Source organism: Geospiza fortis, unplaced genomic scaffold, assembly GCF_000277835.1.
Source record: "Geospiza fortis unplaced genomic scaffold, GeoFor_1.0 scaffold909, whole genome shotgun sequence".
NCBI classification, from domain to species: domain Eukaryota; kingdom Metazoa; phylum Chordata; class Aves; order Passeriformes; family Thraupidae; genus Geospiza; species Geospiza fortis.
Genome location: NW_005054520.1, coordinates 357,983 through 381,072, shown reverse-complemented (window position 1 = coordinate 381,072; position 23,090 = coordinate 357,983). Strand labels below are relative to the sequence as shown.

At 49.9% G+C, this 23,090-nt stretch overlaps 4 protein-coding genes across 5 annotated transcripts; 3 read left to right on the top strand and 1 right to left on the bottom strand.

Annotated features, from left to right (window-relative positions):
* Positions 1–237: 237 nt before the first annotated feature.
* Positions 238–1,336, top strand: LOC102033569 (interleukin-8-like). Its single transcript, XM_005429061.1, has 3 exons — positions 238–301; positions 612–741; positions 1,249–1,336. Exons 1-3 carry the CDS (start codon positions 238–240, stop codon positions 1,334–1,336), a joined length of 282 nt encoding a protein of 93 aa, XP_005429118.1.
* Positions 1,337–3,143: 1,807 nt separating this feature from the next.
* On the top strand, positions 3,144–4,088 carry LOC102033401 (C-X-C motif chemokine 6). The gene is made up of 4 exons (XM_005429060.2): positions 3,144–3,229; positions 3,379–3,508; positions 3,645–3,728; positions 3,813–4,088. The coding sequence occupies exons 1-4, from the start codon at positions 3,166–3,168 to the stop codon at positions 3,835–3,837; spliced, it is 303 nt and encodes a 100-aa protein (XP_005429117.2). The 5' UTR covers positions 3,144–3,165; the 3' UTR covers positions 3,838–4,088.
* A 230-nt stretch (positions 4,089–4,318) lies between these two features.
* Positions 4,319–5,875, top strand: LOC115948789 (interleukin-8-like). The gene is made up of 4 exons (XM_031063658.1): positions 4,319–4,459; positions 4,947–5,082; positions 5,343–5,426; positions 5,534–5,875. Exons 1-4 carry the CDS (start codon positions 4,399–4,401, stop codon positions 5,691–5,693), a joined length of 441 nt encoding a protein of 146 aa, XP_030919518.1. The 5' UTR covers positions 4,319–4,398; the 3' UTR covers positions 5,694–5,875.
* Positions 5,876–7,830: 1,955 nt separating this feature from the next.
* Positions 7,831–15,166, bottom strand: CNOT6L (CCR4-NOT transcription complex subunit 6 like). 2 transcript variants are annotated; one of them, XM_031063656.1, is made up of 12 exons: positions 15,007–15,166; positions 14,712–14,898; positions 14,240–14,325; positions 13,812–13,901; positions 12,971–13,039; positions 12,560–12,717; positions 12,041–12,195; positions 11,633–11,784; positions 10,689–10,913; positions 10,028–10,230; positions 9,718–9,926; positions 7,831–9,445 (listed from the first exon to the last, which is right to left on the bottom strand). In XM_031063656.1, exons 1-12 carry the CDS (start codon positions 15,116–15,118, stop codon positions 9,427–9,429), a joined length of 1,665 nt encoding a protein of 554 aa, XP_030919516.1. In that variant the 5' UTR covers positions 15,119–15,166; the 3' UTR covers positions 7,831–9,426. The 2 variants fall into 2 exon arrangements, with proteins under 2 accessions (XP_030919516.1, XP_030919517.1); XM_031063657.1 differs by having other exon boundaries at positions 7,831–9,926; positions 15,007–15,162.
* Positions 15,167–23,090: the final 7,924 nt, after the last annotated feature.

Genomic DNA, 23,090 nt, shown 5'->3' with positions numbered 1-23,090 from the left:
AATCCAAGCGTTGCACTGCGTCCCAATGGCTGGTTTTAGTTAAAAATTTTGATCACTGAGCTTCTGGGCTGTCTGTGGGGAGCATCTGAGAAATGACATCACCTCTGTGTGTCTCTGCTGGCTGTGTGTGACTGCTGAGGTGTGAACTCTGTGCCCGTGTCGGGGCGTGACCCTCCCTGATAAATAGGGCTGTTTGTGCTCCTGCAGACCATCTGTGGGGCTGAGCCTTCCCTGAGGATGGGAGCCCCCCTGCTTCCCTGGCTGCTGCTGCTGCTGCTGGTGTCCCACTCTGCCCACGCAGGTGAGCTCCGGGTGCCTTTGCTGGCATCATCCTGCACCCAGAGCCACTGGGAGCTTGGGATCCTCCTGCCTGTTTGGTGAGGGCTTGCCTTGTTGTTTGCCAGGGAAGAAGCACCACCATCCTTTGCAGGGCTCTGGTTCAGCTTTTGGGAGTGGTGTGGGAGCAGGGAACCGAGCAGGTGCAGGTGGCAGCCTCTCACTGTGGTCCCTGCAGTGAAAACACGGGAAGGGGAACTTTCTTTGGCTCCTGGAGTTGCTGCATCCCTGTCAGCCTGTCTGTGCCTGTAGCTGCCACCTTCTCTGTCTCTCAGCCATCCTGGAGGTGAACGGGAACCTGAGCTGTAGGTGTGCCAAGACAACCTCAGAATACATCAGTCCTAAGAAATACGAGAGCATTGAGATAAGGCCCGTGGGCAGCAGCTGCAGGCGCACGGAGATCATGTAAGTGCTGGGGGCTCCTCTGCTGCCACCATCCCGCTTCTGGAATCTAAACCTTTCCAAAAGCGCCACCTGCTTCCTGGCTGAAAAACGTCGGGGACAGAAATGCGGATCCCCAGGGCCTAAAGGAATCTCTTCAGCAGGGGAAAGCGTGGTTTCCTCGAGCTGGAGCAGGGGTGTTTGCAGCCTGGAGGAAGAACTTCCTCAGACACTGAGGCAGCATGAGCCATAACAAGTTTTCCCAGATTTTTCTAGCTGCTTCGTGTTGCTACATTTGTAAATCTCCAGAAAAAATTCTTTAAGCAATGTTCTGGGCTTCAAGTGTCTGCTCCACCTAGGAATGTGTTGCATCTTGCTTGTTCCCAGCCATGCTGTGGCTTTCTCTGTCTCTGGCAGCTTTCTACAATTGGTGCTGTGAGCAAAATCTGACTCTTCCTCATCAGCTCTGGCTGCTTGAATCCCTGCCTTTGGAGGGGACAGGAATGCTCAGGAGCTCTCCTTGCATTTCAGCATTAAGTTAAGAACCTCAGGGAAGGTGTGTGTGAATCCTGAAGCCCCCTGGGTGAAGAAGCTGCTGAAGCGCATTGCCAGCACGTAAGTTGTTGGATGGAAACTCCTTTGGCTCAGGTGTCCCTGGACAGCATCCCCCTACATCCATGGTTCTGGGAAGCTCTTGTGGGCCCAGGAGCTCTGGGAGAGCTGCTGCTGTCCGAAGGAACAACTTCCAAAACAATGAGGGGCAACACTTTGCTGTGCAAAGCAGTGTTCAGCCCAACACAACCCATCTGTGGGTCATGCTGCCCCTGGCTTATACACTGCAAGTGCTGCACTTAGATTTGGGGGAGCAGCACGAGGGGAGCAGTGGCAGGAGCAGGGTTTGCTTGTGGCAGGTGCAGCAGTGTGATGATGCTGGGAAAGCTGCCCTGCTATGTGGTGCCTGTGCTGGGTTTGTGGCCATCCTGGTGAGCGATGCCTGCCCCAGGGAAACAGCAGCGACTTCCCTCAGCTGGAGCAGGAGCTTCCTCTCCCAGACCCCATTTTCTCTGTGTTCACACGTTTCTCCTCCTTCTGCTTTTCACAGGAAGAAAAAATAGGTTTCCTGCCAAGGAAGTTGGTGCCCAGAGCCGCGAGGCAGGTTGGCAGACGATGCCCAGGTGTGCAGACCTGGCTGCTCCTCACTTTGCCCTGTCTTCCTCCCCTTCCCAAAGCCCCACATCTGGCTCTGGTGGCAGTGGCTGTGGGGACGGTGCCTCACTGCTGGCCCCAGCCCCGTGGCAGGTTTGGGGGCGGGTTCTCCCCTGCTCCTGGTCCCTGGATCAACGTGAATATGAATCCTTCATTTGTTTAGTTGCCTGTGGACTGTAAAACTGTTCCCTGTCAGGGGCTGCTCTTACTTCTTTAGGAATGACTTTGTGACTTTTTCCACGTGAAGTGCTTGGCAACAGAGTGTGTGTCTGAGGGTTGTGTGGCACAGTGTGGCATGTCCTGTTCCGGAAGCTCAAGTCCAATAAAATGCAGGATTTTTCTTTCTGTTGTATTTTCCCTGGATCTCTAGCTTTGAAGCCATGTATGGCATAGAATCATAGGACAGCTTGGATTAGAAGTAACCTCAAAGCCCATCCAGTCCCACCTCCTGCCATGGACAGGGACATCTTCCACTATCGCAGGTTGTTTCAGGTCCTGTCCATCCTGGTGTTAGAGACTTCCAGGGATCCAGGGGCAGCCACAGCTTGTCTGGGCACCCTGTGCCAGGGCCTCCCTGCCCTTACAGGGAAGAATTTCCCCCCACTATCCCATCTAACCCTGCCCTCTGGCATTGTGAAGCTATCCCCTCTTGTCAGGGTCCCTCCCATCATAACCTGTTATCTCCCCTGGTGGTGATTTGAGGGCAAAATGTTGGTAGTAGGGTGATGGGACAATCCAGCTGAAGTGCTCCACATCCAAGTGATGGAGCTGGGATTTATAGGTGGCTGTTTGCCTCCTGGGTTTAAAAACCAGTCCAGGCCAATAAGGAAATATGTCAGGAATGGGAGTGTGGTGTCTTGGCAGAGTTTTGGGCTAAAAAAAATCAAAAGCAAATGTCACCAGGGCACTGCTGGGTTGTGCCTTGCAGGGGGACAAGGTGGCTGTAGGAGAAATGAGTAACACCTGATCGTGCACGACAGAAAAGCACCCCAGAAAGCCTCCAGGCTGGTGGGGCTGTGTGTGCTAAGAACAAAGTTGGAGGAAACGACCAAGAAAGGAAGGGGAAAGCAGAGCTGGTTTCGGGAAGCCGGCCCCCCTGCCAAGCCCCAAGCCACTTTTATCGGCAGTTGCAAACTCAGCGAGCACCGTCAGCAGCGACCCTGGGGCCTCCCGTGCCCCTTTACTTCTCCTATTTCCCAGCTCAAATAGAGGGATGCTGCAGGGCCCGGGGCTGTGGCCGGCATGGCTGTGCGGGCAGCCCTGCTGCTGGCTGTGCTGCTGCTGTCCCACCACCCTGGGGACACAGGTGAGCCTCCCCTGCCCCCGTGGGTGGCCCTGGGTGTTGTGGGGGCTGTGAGGCTGTCCGGGTTTGGGGTGGGTGATGCATGGCAGGAGATGCATTGCCTGGGGAGGCTTTTAGGGTTTTGTGTGAGCCATGGCCGTGTGCCCCTCCAGCAATCCTGGAAGCCAATGGCAACCTGAGCTGCCGCTGCCTCAAGAGCACACGAGCCTTCATCCCTCCTGAGAGGTACAGCAGCATCGAGGTGTGGCCCGTGGGGAGCAGCTGCCGGCGCCCCGAGGTGGTGTAAGTGCTCCCAGGGCTGTGTGCCCTCTGCCCTGCCAGCCCTCCCTGAGCTGCTGTGGTTTGGTGCTCATTGTCCTCGTGACAGGGGTGGGAGGCTTGGCAGGAGGGGAAGTCTGAAAGGCCGTGTGTTTTCTAGGATTAAGCTCAAGAGCCTGAAGAAGGTCTGTGTGGATCCTGACACACCGTGGATGAGGAAACTCTTGCAGGACCTCCCTCACCTGTAAGCTCCCCTTTCCCCCTGAGCACCAGGGGCATCCCGTGGGAACCCGTCTTCACACGTTGCTCCCCCTTCTGCTTTTGGCAGGAGGAAGAAAAAGGTTCCCCGCTGAGGAAGCTGCCACGAGAGGCATGGCCAGATGTGCTGGGCCCAAAACTGCCTCCCTTCCCCACCCTGCCGTTGCCTTACCCCAGTCCAGAGGGAAGCATGCTGCTGCCTGAGCCCTTTTTAATGCCTTTAAACCCTTAAAAATGCCCATCCCTGCTTCCAGCCTCTCCCATCCCGTAGCCATGTGCTGGGAGTCCCTTTTGGCCACAACCCAGCAAGCCCAATAAAGGTGGCAGACCTCTGTCACTGTCCCTTGCCTCCCTTCACGTGGCATGCCAGGGGTTGGGGTGCTCGGGGTGGGAGGCATGGGGGGCAGCAGACTTTGGCCAAAACCACGGCAGGTTTGAGGAGGTGACCGCGGCATTTTCTGTTTTTTGTGGCGGGGAGGCAGCACGGGCCACGTGTAGCAGGGGGAAGCGACGGCAGGGAAGTTGAGGCGTGGAGCTGTCCCTTTGTCCTCCCCCTCCTCCGGCCTTCCCAGCCCCAGAGGGGGTTGTGAAATCCCCCCTGGGGCGAGGGGCTGGCTATAAAGCAGCACTGGCACAGCTCGGGGAGGGCGGTGAGGATGCGGCTGCTGCCGGCGCTGGCCCTGCTCCTGCTCCTGAGCAGCTTGGTGCCAGCGGGCGGTGAGTCCCTTTGGGTGTCTGTCCATCCATGGCCCCTCCAAACGCCTGGACAGCAGCGCTGGGTGTCCCAGATGGGGCTGAGCGTGGGTTTTATCTACTAAGCTTTCAGTTTTGGTTCTTGCCTATCTTTGAGCTTGTCTTTTAAACCTTGTGGCTAAGCTGGAGGGGGGTACTGGGGGTGGAGGGGGGGGGGTTTGCCTCCTGGGTTTAAACTGCTTCTCTTTCAGACCCCCACAAAATTCGAGTGCTTGGTGGGTGGACAGTGGGTTTATTTCATAAAATGCTGGCTAAGTTTTCCAACCCTGCAGCTAAACCCCTTTCATATACCGGACAAGAAGCTTTGAGGCTGTGCTGGGAGGATTAGCCCTGCTGGGTGTCAGGGATGGGATGGGATGGGATGAGATGGGATAGTGGGGAAGGGGATAGTGTCCCCACGTGCCTCCCCCTCGGGGGGCCGAGACCTGGTATGGGCTGCCCTGGGACACAGGTCTGTCGCTGGAGAGCCTGCTGACCAACATGAGGTGCAAGTGCATCAAATCCACCGCCCACGTCATCAACCTGGGGCTGATCCTCACCATCCACGTTACCCCGCCGGGCATTCACTGCAGGAGGAAGGAGGTCATGTAAGTGCAAAGCCTGGGAACAAATCCCTGCAAATTGCTCCTTTGTTTACTGGTGCAGAAGTACGTGGAGGGGGGAAGCCCATAAATGTTGGGGTGACTCTTGGTCCCAATTTCAAGGGTGTCCCTCCCTGCGTGGCTCAGGGTCATCAGGTCAAGGCCCAAAATGTTCATGCCGAGGGAGAAGGGGGGTTTTCTCTGTGGGTTAGAAAAGCTTTGGGGAAGGGCCGTGCATGGGGCTGAGGGGCCTCATGGCCTTGCAGCCTCACCCTGAAGAAGAACAGGCAGGTGTGCGTGACCCCCGAGGCGCCCTGGATCCAGCTGCTCATCCACAAGCTGATGCAGAGGTAGGCGATGCCCAGAGGCTGGAAAACACATACCCAGCACCTTTGCAGGACCATCCCTTTCCCCTGACCCTCCTGGTTTCCTTTCCTTCCCTCCACAAAATCTCCAGGAATGGCATCAAAAAAGTGCTGCCACGGCTGCGGCGGGAGGCACCGTGCTGCCGGACCCCTCGGAGACCCCCCACCCTGTCCTTCCCACTGGCCACATCCCAGGAATCCATGGTTATGAATCCCTCGTGGGACAGGAATGACACAGCCCCCCTGCCCTGAAACACGCTGGCTTGAGTGGCACAACACTGGCCCTTCTCTGCTCCTGGGTTTTGGCAGAGCAGGAGCCTTTCCCTGCTTTCCCCTCAGGCACCCTCTGCTTCCTTCCCTTTCGGGTGCCTGCACTGTTCCCGCACACAATCACAGCCCATCCCGGTGGCACCAATAAAAGGATGAGTGTTCTCCCCCTTCCTGGCTGTGGCAGCTCTTTCTGCCTGGATTTGGGTAAAAATTGGGATTTTTGCGGTGGGGAGTTAGGCTGGACTGTGGCACCATGAAGCCTTTGGCTGCCTTGCCGAGGACGCTTCCTCTGCTCCAGGAGTTGGTGCCTTTTCCTGACAGCTCCTGGCAGGAGCAGGTAATTGCAGGAGTTGGATAGGGTCTGCTGCTGGCTCCTGGGAAAGTGGGAAATTTCCCAGTGACTGGCTGAGGCTTTCTGTGGAGTCCCATTTCCCAGCCTGGCACAGCAATCAGTGTGCCTTGGCCACACGCACTGAGGTGACACAGGTGTGACTTGTGACCTGTGCAGGATTATCCCTGTTTGCAATCTGGCTTGGCCATTCTGGGAGGAGGTGTTTAAGGTCTGCAGGAACCAAATTTGTGTTGCCTACCCACCCCCACTTGATGCCAGTAATGTGTCCCTGGGCAGTGGCAAGCTGGGAAACACCCACCCAGGCTCTGTATCCCCCTTCTTCCTGCCCTGTGCTCCTCAGGAACCACAGCAGGGATAAGAATGGTTGCAAAAGGGCTGTTTGTTGACTCCAGAAGGATGTGGAAGTACACAGGTGGGAAGGAACCGGTGGATGTTTAGCCTTTTCCAATGTGAGTGAGCAATATCCCATCTGCACAGTGAGCAAATTTAAAAAAAAAAAAGTAATTTTTAAAGGGAAGAAAAATGTAGCAGTTCAGGGGTTTGATGACCTCCCTTTCCCCATCTGCCCGAAGGTCCAGGGCAAGCAGTGTTTCCTCCTGCCAGAGCCCACCAGGCTCCCAAATGCGAAGCAAAGCTGCTATTCCCATGAGGCAGGGCGTAAATCCCCCCAGAACTGTAGTGTAAGCATGCCCGGGAGTGACCCTGCAGCTGCCCCTGCTCCATGGGCACTTCCACCTTTTCAGGGATGGGACCTCCCGCCTGCAAAGGCGCCACACAAGAAAAAAATCTGACTTAAAACCCCCTGAGCTCTCAAAGTAACCATTGCAAAGAGCCTCCAAAGAGGATGGATGGACCCCAAGCACTGGGATCACTCTCACCTTCACCATTCCCACAGGGAGGGGTTGTGCCAAACCTGGATCTAGAGGTTTATGATCTCCATCTAAAATTATTTCTAATTGAAGTGAGTTCTTGGCTGATGCTTGGCAGAGAGGATTAATATGTGAGTGGTTCCCACCAGGTTCTCTTGGGATCTGGGTCACCTTGGAACACCAAAGGGTGAGGGGGAGGGAGTGTGCGTGACCAAACCTGCGTAAGGTTCAGTCTCCTTGCAGTGAAAGAAGGAAGCAGAAATATTCAGCTGCATTGTACAAAATTCTCTTTTTATATATATATATATATGTATATATATATACACACACACAAAACCCCGTAATCGGACAGATTCACCAGATTGAGTTTTTTTAAAAAGTTGCTTGTAGAAGGGTGTTGGATTTTGTTTTCTCTACTGGCTTTAGGCAGTGCTGTTGCTGGGGAGTGGACACCAGGCACCGTGTTTTGGGAAGCAAACAGAGGCAGTGAGCAGCAGGGAAGGGCTTGGAGCCTTTCTTCCAGGTATTGCCTGCAACATGCTGGGAACCGAGGCTGGGAAAAAAAGCACCATCCCCTCACTGCTCCTGCTGGGAAGGGAAAACCAGGAGGGAGCCACACAGGAGAGGCAGGTAAACATATGCATTGACTGAAACATGAACAAAACTGGGGTTTTTTTGCGCAATGTCTGTTAAAAAACCATTTTTGAGTTAAAAACCACGCGGCGTGACGAGCATTGGGAAGTGCAGCAGAGAAAATCCAGTGGAACACCTTGGTGCAATGGAACACTTCCATGGCTAGAAACCCAAGTGAAATCCAGCTGGAGCAGCTTACATTTGCCAAGGTTTGGGTTTTCCCATCCCCATCCTCTCCCACCCCCACATTACAAAACATTGGTGCTGGGTTTGGATTTTTATTACTAAATGGGCTTCTCTGCAGTTCACAGACAGTCACGGGCGAATCAGAAATTCCATTTTGTACAAACAGCTCCAAAAATATTGGGAGTGAAGTATGGTTAGGAAACACTGCTCACGCTGGGACCACCGTGCCTGGAGGAACAGGGGGAGTAGAGCATCCCCCCTCCCCAAAAAACATACAGCAGCTGAATACAGAAAGGTAATGTCCACAGAATTAAGTTTTTCATGCTATTCTACTTTCCAGTGCTCTCCAATCCATGTGCCATGGCCAGGTAGGGAATGCTGAGGTATATTCCAACAGAGATACCTGCACCCAGAGGAAAATCCATCTCTGGAAAGGGATTTCTTTTTTTTTTTTTTCTTTTTTTTCTTTTTGTTTGTTTTTTTTCTGGGTGTTTGTTTTGTTTTGTTTTGTTTTGGTTTTGCACAAAGCAAGTGCTATGCAGGACTTTCCCCCAGCTCCCACTGCTTCCAATTGATCCCAGGCCATAGATGACACCCCCATTTTTTAGGCACTTTTCCAAGGGAGTTGTCACTTTGCTGAACCCATTTTTGCCTTCTGGCCCACTCCACCCCCTCCCTGGCCCCTAGTCAGAGTCAGGGAATAGTCTCTCCTCTAAGTCAAATTGATTTTTTTTCCCCCCTATGGAAAATTTCCTGTGTATAAAATGACAAAGGAAATGTTTAATTAAAGAGGAACAGCCTGACTTGGCAGTTTTGCAAGACAGAAGATGGCTCTTTTGTATTTAAAACTAATTTCACAATTCAAATTGGACTTTTTTTGAAGTATACGAATAAGACATAAATATAGGCTTATCAATCTGCTTAAAAATTTCATTCACATCATGGAAAATGCTTTTCATTTATTAAAAATATCACATTTGGAGACTAGAAACAGTAAAGTGCATGAAAAGTTTCAAATAGAAATTCAAGAAAATCTTGTAGCAGCAAAAAAGCAGAATAAAGAAAAACTTAAAAACACAGACACGACCTTTTCCTATCACTGTGCCTTTTTTTTTAACATTAAGCAGCCAAACAACTTGGTTTTTTTTGGTTTTTTTTTTCTCCAGAAAATTGCGTCATGTTTAATGCCTCTTGAGGCACAAGGTTTTGAACTGGCCACCCAGAGCATTAAAAGGAAAGAAAACAAGGATTTCCAACACATCCAAAGAGCATTAACATTTGGGAAGGAACCAGCAGCTTTTTACTTCAGCCCTGACTGACAACAGCTCCCAAACAAATTGGAACCAGGAGGATTTAGAGCTCGAATTTGATCACAGATACTTGGCTATCTTTGGTTTTCTGATAGTACTGAGATGAGGGGCAGGGGCATGCTGCCAATCATTTATAGTCAGGTAATTAAGTGCTTTGCTAATGTGCAAAATTTATGTCAGATGCAGAGTTGAGTCTCCATTTTGGATTCGAACAAACAGTATTTCTAACATTCTTTCTACAATACAAGCATCTCTAGTTTTGTTTTTCTTTCTCCTTAAAAGGTTGGCTCAATTTGCCACGTTCTGAAAAAAAGCATTACCTTGAAATATGTTAAATGCAAGTTTTTTACATCTCTTTTGTCCATTTAGAAGTGCAGCTTCCTACTGAAAAGAAAAAGCCAGTTTAAAGTAGAATAAAAAAAACCCCAAAACACAAACAAAAATTAAATTAAAAACCTGGAAAGGGGAATAATACTTTGGTTCCAGCCCTAGTGCCAAATGATACCGATGTGCACCAAAATGTGCAAAAATCTCTTCTCAAACACATAAGGAAAGGAGCTTGAAGAAGCAGCTGAAGGTTGGCCATACTTCACTCCTATCTAGAGGGATTTACAAGTGTACAGGTCCGTGGGGCGGGCGGGAGCTGCACTCACTACCTGCGGGAGGGCAGGTGCACGCCGTTCACCAGCGGCAGCAGCGGCGGCTGCAGCTCCAGCTGCGTCAGCAGCGAGAAGTGGTCCGAGGGGATGTGCGGGTGCGGGCACCCTGTGATGTTGTTGTCCACCAGCCACTGAGGGTCCAAAGGGCCCAGCACTCCCAGCACGTTCATGTGAGTGTTGGAGTAGAAAATGTAGTCAATCACACCCTGCGGAGAGAGGGAGGGAGAGAGCGTGGTGAGGGCAGGGCCCGCCCTCGTTAACCCCGGGGCAGCCGAGGTCAGGGAACCGAGCGGGGATCGGGGCTTACTTTGAAGTCGAAAGTGTAATTGGTGTAAGGCATCAGGTTGTTCTCGTAGGCGCTCTTGAGCTGGAAGCCGTGCGTGATCCTGCCCTCCGAGGCTCCGTTCTTGCCATTGCCGCTGAAATTCATCAGACACTCGTTGTAACGCAGCTCCTTGAAGTCCTTGTGGTTGTCAGCTACGATGCCATTGCTCAGGTATTCCACTACACCTGTGGGCAAGGGGAAGGGTTTAGGGTGCTGCTTTGAAAGACAGCTTTGGGCTATTAAAAACCAGAAGGCCACCAAGGCACCAGGAATTCAGAGTTAGCAAAGCAACCCCTCTCATTAGAAAGCCTTCATCAGGAACTCGCTTCTTTCCTACTTCTTATTGCTGCTTCAGGCATGGTGTTTATGTAATGATTTATTTAAGATCTAACTGTGCCTTTCTACACTTCTGCAGGTGCAGCCAGCTCTCCTGGAGTGTCTAGCTGAGCATGAAAAGCAGGCGACTCAGCCGGAGGACTCACAGTCTCTTCAGCCAGATTTCCAAAGGCAGCAGTTCCTAGGAACTGCTTTCATCGATGCCTTCCCTGGGCAGTGCAAACAACCCCCTCACCTTCAGAGGAGAAAGTGGACCTGAACATTCTAAGAAGGTAAATTAAAAGTCAGGCCTAAAAGCCAGCCTTACCTGAGTCAGGCAGTGAGTTGAGATCCGCACACAGCACCAGAGGGATAGAGTTGGGATCTGCTGTCGGGCTACTGGGCCTGCTCGAGGCTTTCTCCAGGATGTTTTTCAGTTCTGAGACGAACATCATGGTCTGGATGAGTTTCACATCTGAGTATTCGGGGTCCCAGTGCATGTGGGCATTGGCCACAATGAGCAGCTGCTTGTCCACGTGAAGCGATTTCATACCTGGACAAACAATGTTAGCAGTGAGAGGTTCTGTGTTCCTGCTTGTTCATACTCGGGGTGCAGCTCCTCAGGGCTCAGACACAGCAGCAGATGGGTGTGTTTTCTTTGCTTAAACCTGCTGAAATGCCTGTAAACAACCCAGGGAGCTCCTTCCAGCCTCCTCTGAAGCCATGAAAACCCCAGCCATGGAGACAGAGCAGGGTGATAGAGCCATAGAGACACAGCAGCTACCTGTGTTGGAATTGTCTGCTGCATCTGATCAAACTTAATGAAAATGTGACAGTCAGTCAATCAAGAGGCAGGAAAAGATACCTGATAATCTCCTCCTTCCACATCAGTACACTAGCACTGACATCTAATCACTGGGAGAGGGTGGAAGGAGTCAATCCAGGGGAGGAAAAAAGAGTTGAAAATAGAAGTTGAACATTGTTGCCAACTACTGGTAAGAGCAAATGTGTGTAAACACAGTGACCTTGGGAAAGCTGAGCTGCTCAAGCAGAAATTAACAGAGTAAGTAAGCAGGGATAGAAGCCTGAAAGGAGAAAAGCAAATGCTGGGCATCGTGCTGTGAGCACAACCAGACCATGTCATCTCTGCCTGTCTGAGCACCCATAGGCTGTGTTTGGCTGCACTAGCAATGGGAACAGCATGGATTACCTAGGAATAACTCGTGCCTGTCCCTGGAGCTGAGTAGCAGTGAGGACACCAGTCATACTCACTTGCTCCAAATAATTCCTTGTGCACCTCTAACACCACGGCGACCCCGATGTTGTCCTTGGTCATCACTCTGTTCAACATGGCTTCTGAACCCTCCGAGTTGGCCATGGCCACCTGGTTGAACTCCACCGTGTGCTTCTGCACCAGAGTGAACCTGGGCAAAGAGGGGAGAAGCACAGTGAGCAGCTGTGACACAGCCCCTGTGGCAGTGTCCCCATCTGAAAACCATCCCTGTCTGCTCCCACAGGCTCCCTCTCTTCCAAACCACTGGACACAACCCGAGAGCTGCGTTTTTCTTTTGCGGTGAAAACTCTGAGAGGCAGCTCAGGCTTTGGGACACTTCCATCCTAATGACTGGGAGCTGTTCTGAGGTTTAAGTGTAAATTTTGGAAGCTGCTGCCGCCCCTTACTTTTCTGTTTTGAAGAATATGGCGCAGCCATCCACATGCTTTTTCTCCTGCTCCGACATGATTTTGGCACGTGACTTTGGAGAAAAGAATCCGTCGTATCCCCGTTCTTTCAGGGCTGGCAGGAAAAGGGTGAAGTATTGCTCCGTTTCCACTTCCTGCAATTGTACACAAACACCTCAGGCTAAAGAAGTGAAGGAAACCCTTCCTTGTGTCTGCCCAGGCTAGCAGGCAGAAAAGCTGCACAATCCATGTCCTTTCCTAGACCAATGGCTTGCTGGGAACAGATGTGCATTTCTGCATTTCCTGGAATCCCTCCCACAGGCAAAGTGAGAGGTGTATTTTGGATAGCAGCAGACCACACCTGGTGTGTTTGACACTGGAATATGGATATACAGCTTGCATTGGGAAGACCTGGAATTTGCTTTTGAGCAGGTGACTATGGTGCTCCCAAGAAAACATTTAATCCTAAAGGTGGAGGTTCACGTTTGCTGTTTCTGATGGAAAATGCAGTTTTACTACCTGAAGACTGATGATGTCTGCATCACAGTTGACGATTTCTTCCATGATTCCCTTTTTCCTGTACTCCCAATTGAGTGCCCAGGACGGGCAGTAGCCATAGAGCTGCCGGGTGGCGTATTTATCACACAACACATTGTAACACATGACTGTAAATGAAGCTGCAAGGAGAGAGAGAAAAGGAAAGGTTGTCAGCCTCTGGAGATTGTCTCTTTGGCTTGGACAAGAGTGACAAAGCCCAATGTGGAAAAGAAATGCCCAGCATGCCATTCAAATGTCAAAAATGGTATTTACAGCACAGCCATATGGTAATTTTTCTAGTACAAATGAACGAATTGCTGTTTTCACTCTGATCCAGGAAAATGAAGCCCAAGGTAAGTTTCTCAGTGTGTCACCTTGTGAACACAGATTTACCTGAGGGCAGAATTTGGTCTCGCTCTTTTAAAGTAATCCATGGCCTTGGAGGCAGCTGCTCTGGATGAACTGCAAAAAATTAAACCAGTGATTAATTCAGAGTTTCTATTTGTAAGTTACAGTTCCTAAGTTAAAGTGATGACTGAACAATAATGTGTTTTGCATCCCCAACTCCCCGAGTGTTCAGGGGAGGCAAAAATCATTTAAATGAGTAGCTCTAGTAAGAGAAAAAATGTCATTTGTAAGATTGGTGACTATTTCTGTCTCTTCTTCTCAGATTTAGAAGCACCACCGAAATACTCCTGCACATTGAATAATCTGCTGAAGAAGGAGGGTAAATCCTGGCATGGCTCAGCCATCCCTTCTCCAAGAACCTTGCCCTGCATCCATCATTCCTGCAGTGCCTGAACCTGGGAGACATTGAGTGGCAAAGCAGAAGGCTCAGTTACAGAACCACAAAGCAGGACTCAGGTCAGGTACTGGATGTTCTTAATGGCTTCCGTGTTTCTTAAGCTAAATTTGACATTCTGCTTGCATTCAAATGATTATTTCTGGTGGGGAGAACCAAAATGGCTTCAGCAAGGCAGACTTTGCCCTTGGCTGGTAATTGAAGGGTTTCAAACAGAACAGAGAGAACATTTGGCTGTAACACAGAAGACCCTTAGACAGTACAATCAGCCTCTTCCACTGGGGGGGAGGGTGTGTTTTGGGATATGACTGGAGCCACCTGACAAAAACACTGTGGCAGGGAAGGAATACTCTCCCTGCAGTGGTTCAGAGTCTTGTTTTAAAGCAAATGCTACTTTTAAAGCCTTCTTCCACCAGATCCCTTGGGCTGTACCTGCTAGATTGTCAAGCATGTAGTTCAGTAGCTTTCGGGTTCCGTCTGGATCCTGGTAGAGGCTGAGAATATCTTGGGATAAAGGATTGCCTGTCAACAGCACAAAACAACAGCAGGGGGATCAGCTGCCTGCCTTTCTTGAGGCTTTCCACCCAAAGAAAATCTCCCAGAATGAGAACAGACAAATTAACTCAGCAGGTTAAAGGGTTTATTTCCCTGACTGCAGATTTGAAATGAGCTCCTAAGGAAGTTTAGCAGCATTAAGAAAGAGAAGCATTGTTCTCCCAATTGCCTGGTCATTTTTCCTACCAATTTAATGTTTAAAATAACCTGTAAGAAAACCTTGAGGTAACAGAGGAAGGTTTTGAGGCCAGCCCCCCTCAGGATTCCTGAGAACTCGTAGGAATATGGAATTGGGAAGAGCTCACCTTTCAAACCCAGGGTTTGCAGCTGGAAGAGCCGTCCAAGTTCATAAGGCAAAACCCGTAACAGATTGTTGTTTAAAAGCAATTCCCTGCAGCAAATGCAAAAACACTCTCGGTGAGGATTACTGCAGAACAAACTCCTAAGGTGCTGTACACTGCTCGTCCTCAAAGAGAACACTTTTCACCCTGAGTTTTATTATGGAAAGCTATGCCAATCTTCCCATGTCAAAGCAGGACTGAAATAGATTCATTAGGGGGGAAAAAGCCACAAAGCCCAAGATGAAACCAGGGATGGAAACAGTGATATATCAACAATCAGTGAACCCAAAAGTAATTATTAGAACCGAAGCTCTGCATCAGCCTGGAGTTTTTCAGGATTATTTGAAATAACAGGCACAGGAAACAAACTGAAACTCTCGGTCCCAATCCCACGTCAGAGATTTGTTGGGAAGTTAACCAGAATAATTCCCCTCACCTGAGAGACACCATGTTTCCTAGTTCTGCTGGTAAACTTCTGAGTTTGTTGGATGACAGATCCAGGTAAACCAGATTGTGAAGCTTGGCAATATCAGGTGGAATGCGAGTAAGGTTGTTGTCATTGAGGTGCAGAGCAGTCAGGTGTGTCAGCGACCACAGCGACGTGCTTAAGCTCCGCACTCTCCCTGGAAGAGCAAAGCAAGGAGCTTAAACACCTCTTCAGTCTGGACCCCCTCGGGATCTGGAGTGGCCTGGGGTACCAGCTGTGGGAATTTAAACCCCAACCAACTCACCCGAGATCTCAAGTTCAGCCCAGTGCGACTTCTTCCCGTTGGCCACCTCTTCCGCCGACATGATGGTGTAAATTCTGCGAGGATCTGGAGGATCATATTTTTCTTTTGGCATCCCTGTTAGTCTGAAACACCATCACAACTGTTACTGCACAGCATTCCTTCCTTTCTGTCCTGCCATGAGCTGACCTTTCCCAGGATACCCTGCAACACCACAGGGTTTATGCACAATACCAGAGTTTATACCAGTTTACCAATAGCAGTAGTAAATACCGGAGTTTATGCACAATAACTGTGGGGCTGCCAAGCAGGGCTCACACCTGGGCAGAATTCCAGGATGGAGAAGAGCATTTCATCCTAGGAAGTTGGGGTTTCTGCAGTCACCTGCTGGGTTTCCCAGTTTATCCCCCATAACCCATGGATTTTTTTGCTGTGCAGAGCCTGCGGACAAGATCAGAAGCATTCTGCTGTTCCTGGATTGCTCCTCCTGTAGCTTCCACAGGGAACCAAGGATTGAAGGGAAGGCTCTTAACTTCAGCTTACAAAGTCCCACTTCTCCACTGCACTACACTCCAGTTCACTGCTCAAAATTGCAGTCTGAGGGGGAATTAGCTCAATTTTCCCATTAACTATCCAGCTTTTGTGTTCTGTGCTTTTTCATCCTCGGGATCAGTGAAGACCTTTGTATTCCTAATGGCCCAGAAGCCACAAAGAGCTCAGGTAAAGCTCCCATTTAGCTGTTCTGGGGCACAAAGGGCTCCAGCCCAGTGCAAAATGTGAATATCAGAAGGCTAAGGAAGAGCCTGTGCATGCCAAATTCATCCAACTGTCCTGACTGTCAGACAGGAGCTCTGATGTCCCATTCAAGAACCATCCACTTGCCAGGGGACACAGGGAGAGGTTTTATTCCATGCCTCCCTAGGCTGTTGTGCTGAGCAGGACTCTGTGTGTGATTTAAAAACACCCGTTTGCTGTTGGCTGATCTTTTCCTCCCCAGACACACAAAATCCACAAGCCTTGATTTCACACAATTCCAAAGCAGCTGCTCCAGAGGATGCAGCTCTTCCCTCATACAGACTCTCCTCCAGCCAGCTGCAGCAGCTGTGAAGCTCTTCAAACAGCTCCAACTTGAATCTGAGGTAACAAGCTGAGGGTTCTGTTCAGCAAGTCCAGCTAACCCAAGATGCCACTTTCCCTCTCTGAGGGTCAAGTCCTGCAGTGTTTTCCAGCTGATGCTGACAGCCAGACCAGCGTTCTGGCACAGGGCAGGAGCTGGCAGGGCTGTCCCCTGCCAAGGGTCTCATAGGGCTGCTGCTTCCTTCCCTGACCAGGGCCCAAGGGAACTGCAGGGGCAAATGTGAGCCCCACATCTATTTATAGCCCCCTGTGATGGCCAGGTGAGGTCACACGGCCAGCAGAGCTATGGGATAAGAGGATTCTGTGCTCACACTGCCTGGCACGGGGCCATGAAGGGAACCGGTTACTTAAGGGCAAGGGATTACACCTGGAATCCTTCCATCTTCGCTCCAGAGCCCCAAATCACAACAGCCTTCCCCCCTCACACGAGCAGGCTGTGCTTTGGGAGTGCCAAATGTCTGGTGCTTGCATTTTGCTGGATTTATCTTCGCTCTTCAAGTGCTGGTGTGAAAGTGGGGAGCACTCAAACTCCTCACAGCCACAAGAGCCCTATTCCACCTGCCCTTGCTGCTTCATCTGTCAGATCTCAAACTGATCTGTACCTCTACGGCACCTGGACCCAAAACACAGAAAACTTTGCTGTCCAAACCCAGGATTTGGGTGAGTGCTCTGTGATGAAGTCCTTAAAACCACGGTGCTGAGACCACCTGAGCCACCCCCTGCCCATCCACACCAGCCCAGAGATGGCCACTGAGCCCCTGACACCATGTGAAAGCTCCAGGAGTGCTCCCTGGCAGGGCAGCCAAAGAAATGATGTTGAAATCCAGAAGTGCTCTGCCATTGCAGAGCGATGTGTGGCCATCAGGGGCCTGCAGAGGAGAGAGCCCTGAGCTGGGAGGCAAAGGACATCACATTTTTCAGCTGTTAGTCACTTGAATATTGCTTTGAAATCGTGGTGAGTCAAACAGGCAGCAGTGCCATTGCCACAGTTACAGAGAGGGGAAAACAAACCTAATCAAATGCACTTTTTTCTCCTTCTTCTGCATCACAGCAACATTGAGCAAGACTTGAAAGTCACCATGTGTAATTTTGTTCTTAGGCAAAAAATGGATTCTGCCCAACTCCTGCCATTCCTATCTCCCACTCTGCTTGTCCTGGAACTAAAACAATATCCAGAAATCCCAACCTGGTTTTGCGCAGTCTTCAGGGAGCTGCACTGAGTTCCCTGGATCTGTTAACTCCAAAATCCAATGTGCATCAGTGCAAATTTTGGCAGGCCTTTCTCCTAAAGGCTCCCCTTGGAAAACTTCTGAAGCTACTAAAACTTGCTCTCTGCTACAGATCCAGCCCTGATTTTGTGTACATTAAACACAGAATCTCTTCCTCATTTTGTGTAAATTACAGAAAACCTGGAGATGAGGACATCAGTGCATTAGTAAGAACAATATTTATAAACTTTGGGGGTTCTTAATGGAACTCTGTGGGTCCAAAAAAACCCCGAGGGGACTGGCAGAGCAGGATTATTCAGTTGCAACCCTAAGTATGGTCCTGGGTGAGCCTAAGCTGCTTTCTGAGGTGGATATAAAAAGGGCCAGAGGCAGGTACTGTGTTCCCACCAGTAGGTCTGTGCTTGCCTTTTCCTTGGACTTTTGGGGTTTTATGCTGTTTTATTTGCTGGGCTGTTCTTGCATGTATGTATGAGGCATGCAAATGACTATCATTTAAAGCCTGGAGAAAAGAAGTGAGTACTTGAACACTACTGAAGGTGTGAGGAGTGTCAGAGAGCAAAGGCTGAGTTACTGGGTTGCAGCAGAGGCTTTAATATGAAAAAATGTTTTTTGGGCAGCAAACAACAGGAACTTTTGGGTTTCAGACACACAGTCCCTTCCCCAAAGGGTGCAGAAGATGCATTTCTTAAATTACAGCGCCCATAAGGTGTTTTGTTCAAGTTGTTTGATACCTCAGTGCCTAAAAGAGGAGGCAAGTGGAGAAGAGCTGTGCCTGCCTCCTGCTGCAGCCCTGTGTTCCTGGATGTTGGGCACAGCTCCACCCTCGCCTGCAGCCCAGTGACATTCTTTGTGACTCTTTCCTTTTTCCCCCAGCCTCTGTACACGGGTGAGTCAAGCTGCCAAAGCATTTTGGAAGTAATCCAGCAGGCAGGCCTGAGTGGCTCTTCCTTCCTGTGAGCACAGCCCAGTGTCCATGCCCTCCCATCTGCTGATCCCTCCCAGCAATGAGCCACGCCGTGGGCTGGCAGGGCGTGCACGTGTGTACACACACGTTGTCCAAGGCTGGGCAGCTGGGCTGGGAGCTGGGCACAGCACCCTTTGGATCTCTTCATCCCCATGGCCATTTCTGTGCTTGGGAATCAGGCCTGAGGGGCTGCAAAGGCTGCTTGTCTGCACTGCTCTGCTTTTAGGGGAGTGTAACAAAAGTCACCCCATTTTGGCCTCCCCGAGGAGAAGAGAAGCACAGCCAATATCACAAACACAAAAACTGGAGTTCCTCCTCTGTGGGGCAGGAAAACCAGGTGATTGTTCAAGGGTATGGGAAGGGGATTCAAAGAGACCTGCCAATACTGGGGTATGTACAGATGTGTCAGTTTAAGGTAAACTATTTGCTGTATCACTATATACAGCATCTAGTGTGCATAAATCAGCAAGAAAATATTGGAGAATGGGGAATTCTCATGGTCTTTGGCGTGGATCTGAGCTTTTGTCATGGTGCTTTCCTGCAGGACCATGTCCAACCACCTCTGTGTACACTGCCTCTCCCAGGAATTCAAGGAGCACCCTGAGTCTGCCCTCCCAGGTACTGTCTTTCCAGCTTCTTACTCCAAATACCCTGACTGGGAATAGAGATTAGCAGGGAATCAAATGTAAATGCCTCATCATGTTTTTTTAATTGTAAAAACCCAGACAATTAAAAAACCATGTTTGAGGAGATTTGAAAGAATCCCTGAGGGAAGTGTGACATAGAGCACAGGGAAATTCAAGTTGAGACTAGAGAAAGGTAAGAGGTAAGCAGGAACCTACAGCTGGCAGTAAATTTAGTGGTGCTGGGGTTCCAGGGGGCTCCAGGTTATCTGTCTGAGCCCAGAGAAGCACAGACAAGTCATAGAAGCAAACAGCAAAAGCCAAGGGGAGGAGTGGGAAGGGAGGGAACGAGCTGTATTTGATTAATTCCAGAGCCAACTGGCACTCACTTGATGGAAATGCTAATTGTCCCACTGACATACACCCACTAGTTATTCCCCTCATCTCCTCTAAATGAAGCAGTCTTCTCTTAAATCACAGGTAACACAAGCACATCCAGGTTTCCACCCTTCCTTTTCCTCCAAGTCACACCCCCACTTACAGGACCAGCTGAACTATTTACTGCATGGAAATCCTACACAGCATTACACAGCTGCTTTTTATTGCTGTGCTTGGTTAAGAGTCAGCCCTCCCTCCAAAGGAACAGTTCCTCCCTGTTGGAAGCAGCCTGTTACCTCTCAGGGTGTGCATGACAACTCCTGGAACCCACATCAGGTCTGCAGGTGCCTTTTACACTTGGTGCTTCCAGAGCAGCTCTTGGAGCAAGCACAGGGCAGGCTGCTCCCCAAAATAAGGCTCTGCTTACCAGAAATGCATGCAAGGGGCCACTGTAGGGCAAGAAGTGTTCCCAGCAGCCAGCCTGTAAATAAATGTCATCAGAAGCCCCCAAAGGGCTGCTTTAAGCAGTGTGCTTGTTTATTTACACAACTATCTTGCACTGTTTCAGAGAAATGACCCATTTGCAATGCTGCTCCATCCCCTGGGGAGTGCTGGGCTTCTAATGAGATCCAGGACAGAGTGGCTTAAAGGATTAGGAGCTGAAGTCACCAGGAGTCTGGGGAAGGAAGAAGCCAGTGCTGGATCAAGACAAAACACCGTCCTGGGCTATGGGCATGGCAGAAAAGCAGCCAAGGATGGCTGCAGCTCAAAGCAGGAGGTTTTCCTGGGACTGGGGAGACAGAAAATCCCAAAGAGCACGAGCACAGTGAGCTGGCAGTGCCTGGTGTGCCAGTGTCCCTCTGAGCCAGGAGGGGAAGGGCTGCTCTACTGACAAGGCTGAACTGACACCCATGCAGTCACTCAGAAATGATACAGAGCCTGCTCAGGCTGTGCTGAGAGCCAGCACTGTGCCTCACTCAACTCCTCAGGATCAATACCTGGAGAGGAGTCAGCTATTGACCTGGATTTTGAGCAAAACTCCACAGGAATTATGAATCCATGCACACTGAGGTCTTCTCAATGAACCAAGCTTAAGATACAGCTGGAATCATCAATACCCTTTCATCCTTCAAAGCAAAGTTTGTGCTAGGAGAAAAGAAATGAGATTATTTCCATGGCCAAGGCGTCATCTTCCCTTTTCAGTGGGAGACTGCCAGCACTTCCACAAAATAAGCAAAGCCCAGCAACACATCAGTTACTCTCCCTCAACAATCCAAAGAAAATGCCACCGAAAAACTCAATTCAAACAGCTTTAGGGTTACAAGGTTTGCCTTGTTCAACCACAGGTAAGTTTGGATGAGTCAAAGCTCAAGATTTTAAAAGGAAGGAGGAGAAAAAGGAAAAAAAAAAGCCAAAGGAAAAAGCACACACTGATAGTGGAAACTGTTTTGCAATCACTGGCACAATAAATGAGCCTTTTCAGTCTGAACAGGCCCCAGGATGCTGCACAGTGCTCAGAGTAGCGGGGCTTGTATGCTCAGAAAAGAGAGAAGGGATCTGTTAAACTCCCCCCCGAGTTTATAGGAATAAACCTTCTTCTCCAGAGGCTGTGTTTAAATGTACTTTGCATTTTTAAAAAAAGTTTGCCTAATAGCCTGAGCGAAGCATATTATTTGAATATTGAAAGATAGTTCAGCTGCTTCTGTATCTGATTATCCCAGTCTTTCCCATGAGCATTTCCAGCTTACTTAAACTTCCAACCAGAATCCCACACTGGTTTGGGTTGGAAGGGACCTTTAAGCTCATCCAGTTCCACCTCTGCCATGGGCAGGGACACCTTCCACTGTCCCAGGCTGCTCCAAGCTCTGTCCAGCCTGGCCTTGGGCACCGCCAGGGATCCAGGGGCAGGCACAGCTTCCCTGGGTAACCTGCTCCTCGGCTTGTGTGGGTTCCTCTGTTCAGCCATGTAAAGGGATTTCACCTAAAGCCAGGGACCTTTGGCAAGTGTTGCTGTAGTTTTTCAAGCAGGTTGGTTTTCTGGTATTTCTGAACATACTGGCAGGTGAGAGGTTAATTACAGAGCTCTCTGAAATGAAGCTGAAGCAGACAAATGCAGTCCAAGGCCTGGTGCTACCTCCCCTGCTGTACAGAAGTGGAGAGTAAAGGAAGAGCACAGACACAGTGGGTAGGTCAGGAGGCAGGTAAGGATTCAGGAATGCTGGAGCCTTGTTGACAGCCTGAGGTTTTCAAGCAGGTAATTTTCCAAGCAGAAAATACTTGTGAGTTATACTCATCTCCCCACGTCCAGGGCTGTTTTGTTCAGACCTGCAGCTGCCATGAAATAAATGGCCAATGACTTAAAACAGAATTATTCCCCCTTTACCTGCACAGGAAGCACCTGGGGGTTCCTGGAGCAGGTAGAAAAACACCTTGCAGAAAAACACCTAGTCTCAAACCTCCTGGTCTGTCCAGAGGTCTCAAAATACCCATAGATGTGCTTCTCTCATGCACTCCAAACATTCCTAGTTCCTCTGGTGCACTCCATTGCTTCCCTGTCTTTTGCTCCAGACTGAGGAGGAGGGGGAAGAGGCTCCTTGCACAGGTACAAACATGTCCCTGGAGACTGACCGTCTCCCAGTGGCAAGATGTGACTTGGATGGAGGAAAAAAAAGGTAAGCCCAGCTCTTCCTGGCACCTGGGAATGTTCTGGTATGTGAGAAGTCATCTGGTCCTGCTTTCCTTTTGCTTTCTTAACCTTCTAGAACAAAAAGGGATTCAAGGAAAGGCGTTCACAAATGGGAATTTTGCCTGGGCAGCCGTTCATCCTGTGCTAGCTCCTTCCCACTGCCAGGGCCAGTTGTAAATTAATGCAACACAAGAAGTAGAAATTGAATTTTGAGCTATAGGGGAAGCAGGAAGAGCAAAGGATATTCTCCACATGTCGAGGCTGACTCAGGATAAAGGACTTTTTTTTGGTCTCATACACCCCCCTTGTGATCTCACACAGGATGGGGATATCCAGCAAAGCATACAAAGTATGCTTTCTGCTTTCCCCCTTTCTCAGTTTTCCTGGGAGCATCCTATGGAGAAAAAAGAGCTACAAATCTGCAGAAGGAAGGCTTCAGCCCTCTCTTTAGATGGTCCGTAAATCCAGAGCCTTTTGAAAGGGCCTTTAGATTCATTTCTTAGGAAGGGGGGAAAAAAAAACCTGAAAGCAAAACTAATTTGTGATTAGAAGGCACAAAGATGTTCACTCAGACGGAAGCATTCCTGAAAAGCGAGGGGAAAACCACCCGAGCAATTCATTCAGCTGCCCTAAAGGGTAAACAGCAAACTTGAACACCAGCCACAAATCCTGATTATTATTAACAGCTTGACCAAAAGCTTATGGGTTTTGTACTTTCCTTTGTACTCCTGGAATCTGATGAACTTAAAAAAATGTGTTTGACACCAGAGCAAGGAGGAGGCTGCCTCTGCAGCAACACAAGGCTAAACATTCCTCCCTCTCCTGCAGCCTGACGAGCTGCCTCAGCCCAGGAACTTTTTCTGCCTTTAAAAAATCATGTAAAATGTTTAATTGGGCCTTCCCTTCCAGGCCATTGGAAGCAGCAGTGTGGGGAGCTGTTGACCTGGAGAGCTGATTGTGGAAGGGCCAGGATGAAGGAGCTTTGCTTTGCATTCCTGTTCCCAACATAGCCTCTGCAGAGTACAGGTGCGTGCAGAACCTGGGAAGGGGAAAGGCCCACGGGACAAGAG

Coding starts and splice junctions, on each gene's coding strand:
- LOC102033401 (XM_005429060.2), top strand. CDS start 3,166: ATGGCTGTGCGGGCAGCCCTGCTGCTGGCTGTGCTGCTGCTGTCCCAC. Junction 3,230..3,378: donor CCACCACCCTGGGGACACAG/GTGAGCCTCCCC, acceptor GTGCCCCTCCAG/CAATCCTGGAAGCCAATGGC. Junction 3,509..3,644: donor TGCCGGCGCCCCGAGGTGGT/GTAAGTGCTCCC, acceptor TGTGTTTTCTAG/GATTAAGCTCAAGAGCCTGA.
- LOC115948789 (XM_031063658.1), top strand. CDS start 4,399: ATGCGGCTGCTGCCGGCGCTGGCCCTGCTCCTGCTCCTGAGCAGCTTG. Junction 5,083..5,342: donor TGCAGGAGGAAGGAGGTCAT/GTAAGTGCAAAG, acceptor ATGGCCTTGCAG/CCTCACCCTGAAGAAGAACA. Junction 5,427..5,533: donor ATCCACAAGCTGATGCAGAG/GTAGGCGATGCC, acceptor CAAAATCTCCAG/GAATGGCATCAAAAAAGTGC.
- LOC102033569 (XM_005429061.1), top strand. CDS start 238: ATGGGAGCCCCCCTGCTTCCCTGGCTGCTGCTGCTGCTGCTGGTGTCC. Junction 302..611: donor GTCCCACTCTGCCCACGCAG/GTGAGCTCCGGG, acceptor TCTGTCTCTCAG/CCATCCTGGAGGTGAACGGG. Junction 742..1,248: donor TGCAGGCGCACGGAGATCAT/GTAAGTGCTGGG, acceptor CTTGCATTTCAG/CATTAAGTTAAGAACCTCAG.
- CNOT6L (XM_031063656.1), bottom strand. CDS start 15,118: ATGCCAAAAGAAAAATATGATCCTCCAGATCCTCGCAGAATTTACACC. Junction 12,196..12,559: donor CAGACATCATCAGTCTTCAG/GTAGTAAAACTG, acceptor GTACAATTGCAG/GAAGTGGAAACGGAGCAATA. Junction 10,231..10,688: donor CAACTCACTGCCTGACTCAG/GTAAGGCTGGCT, acceptor CCTTGCCCACAG/GTGTAGTGGAATACCTGAGC.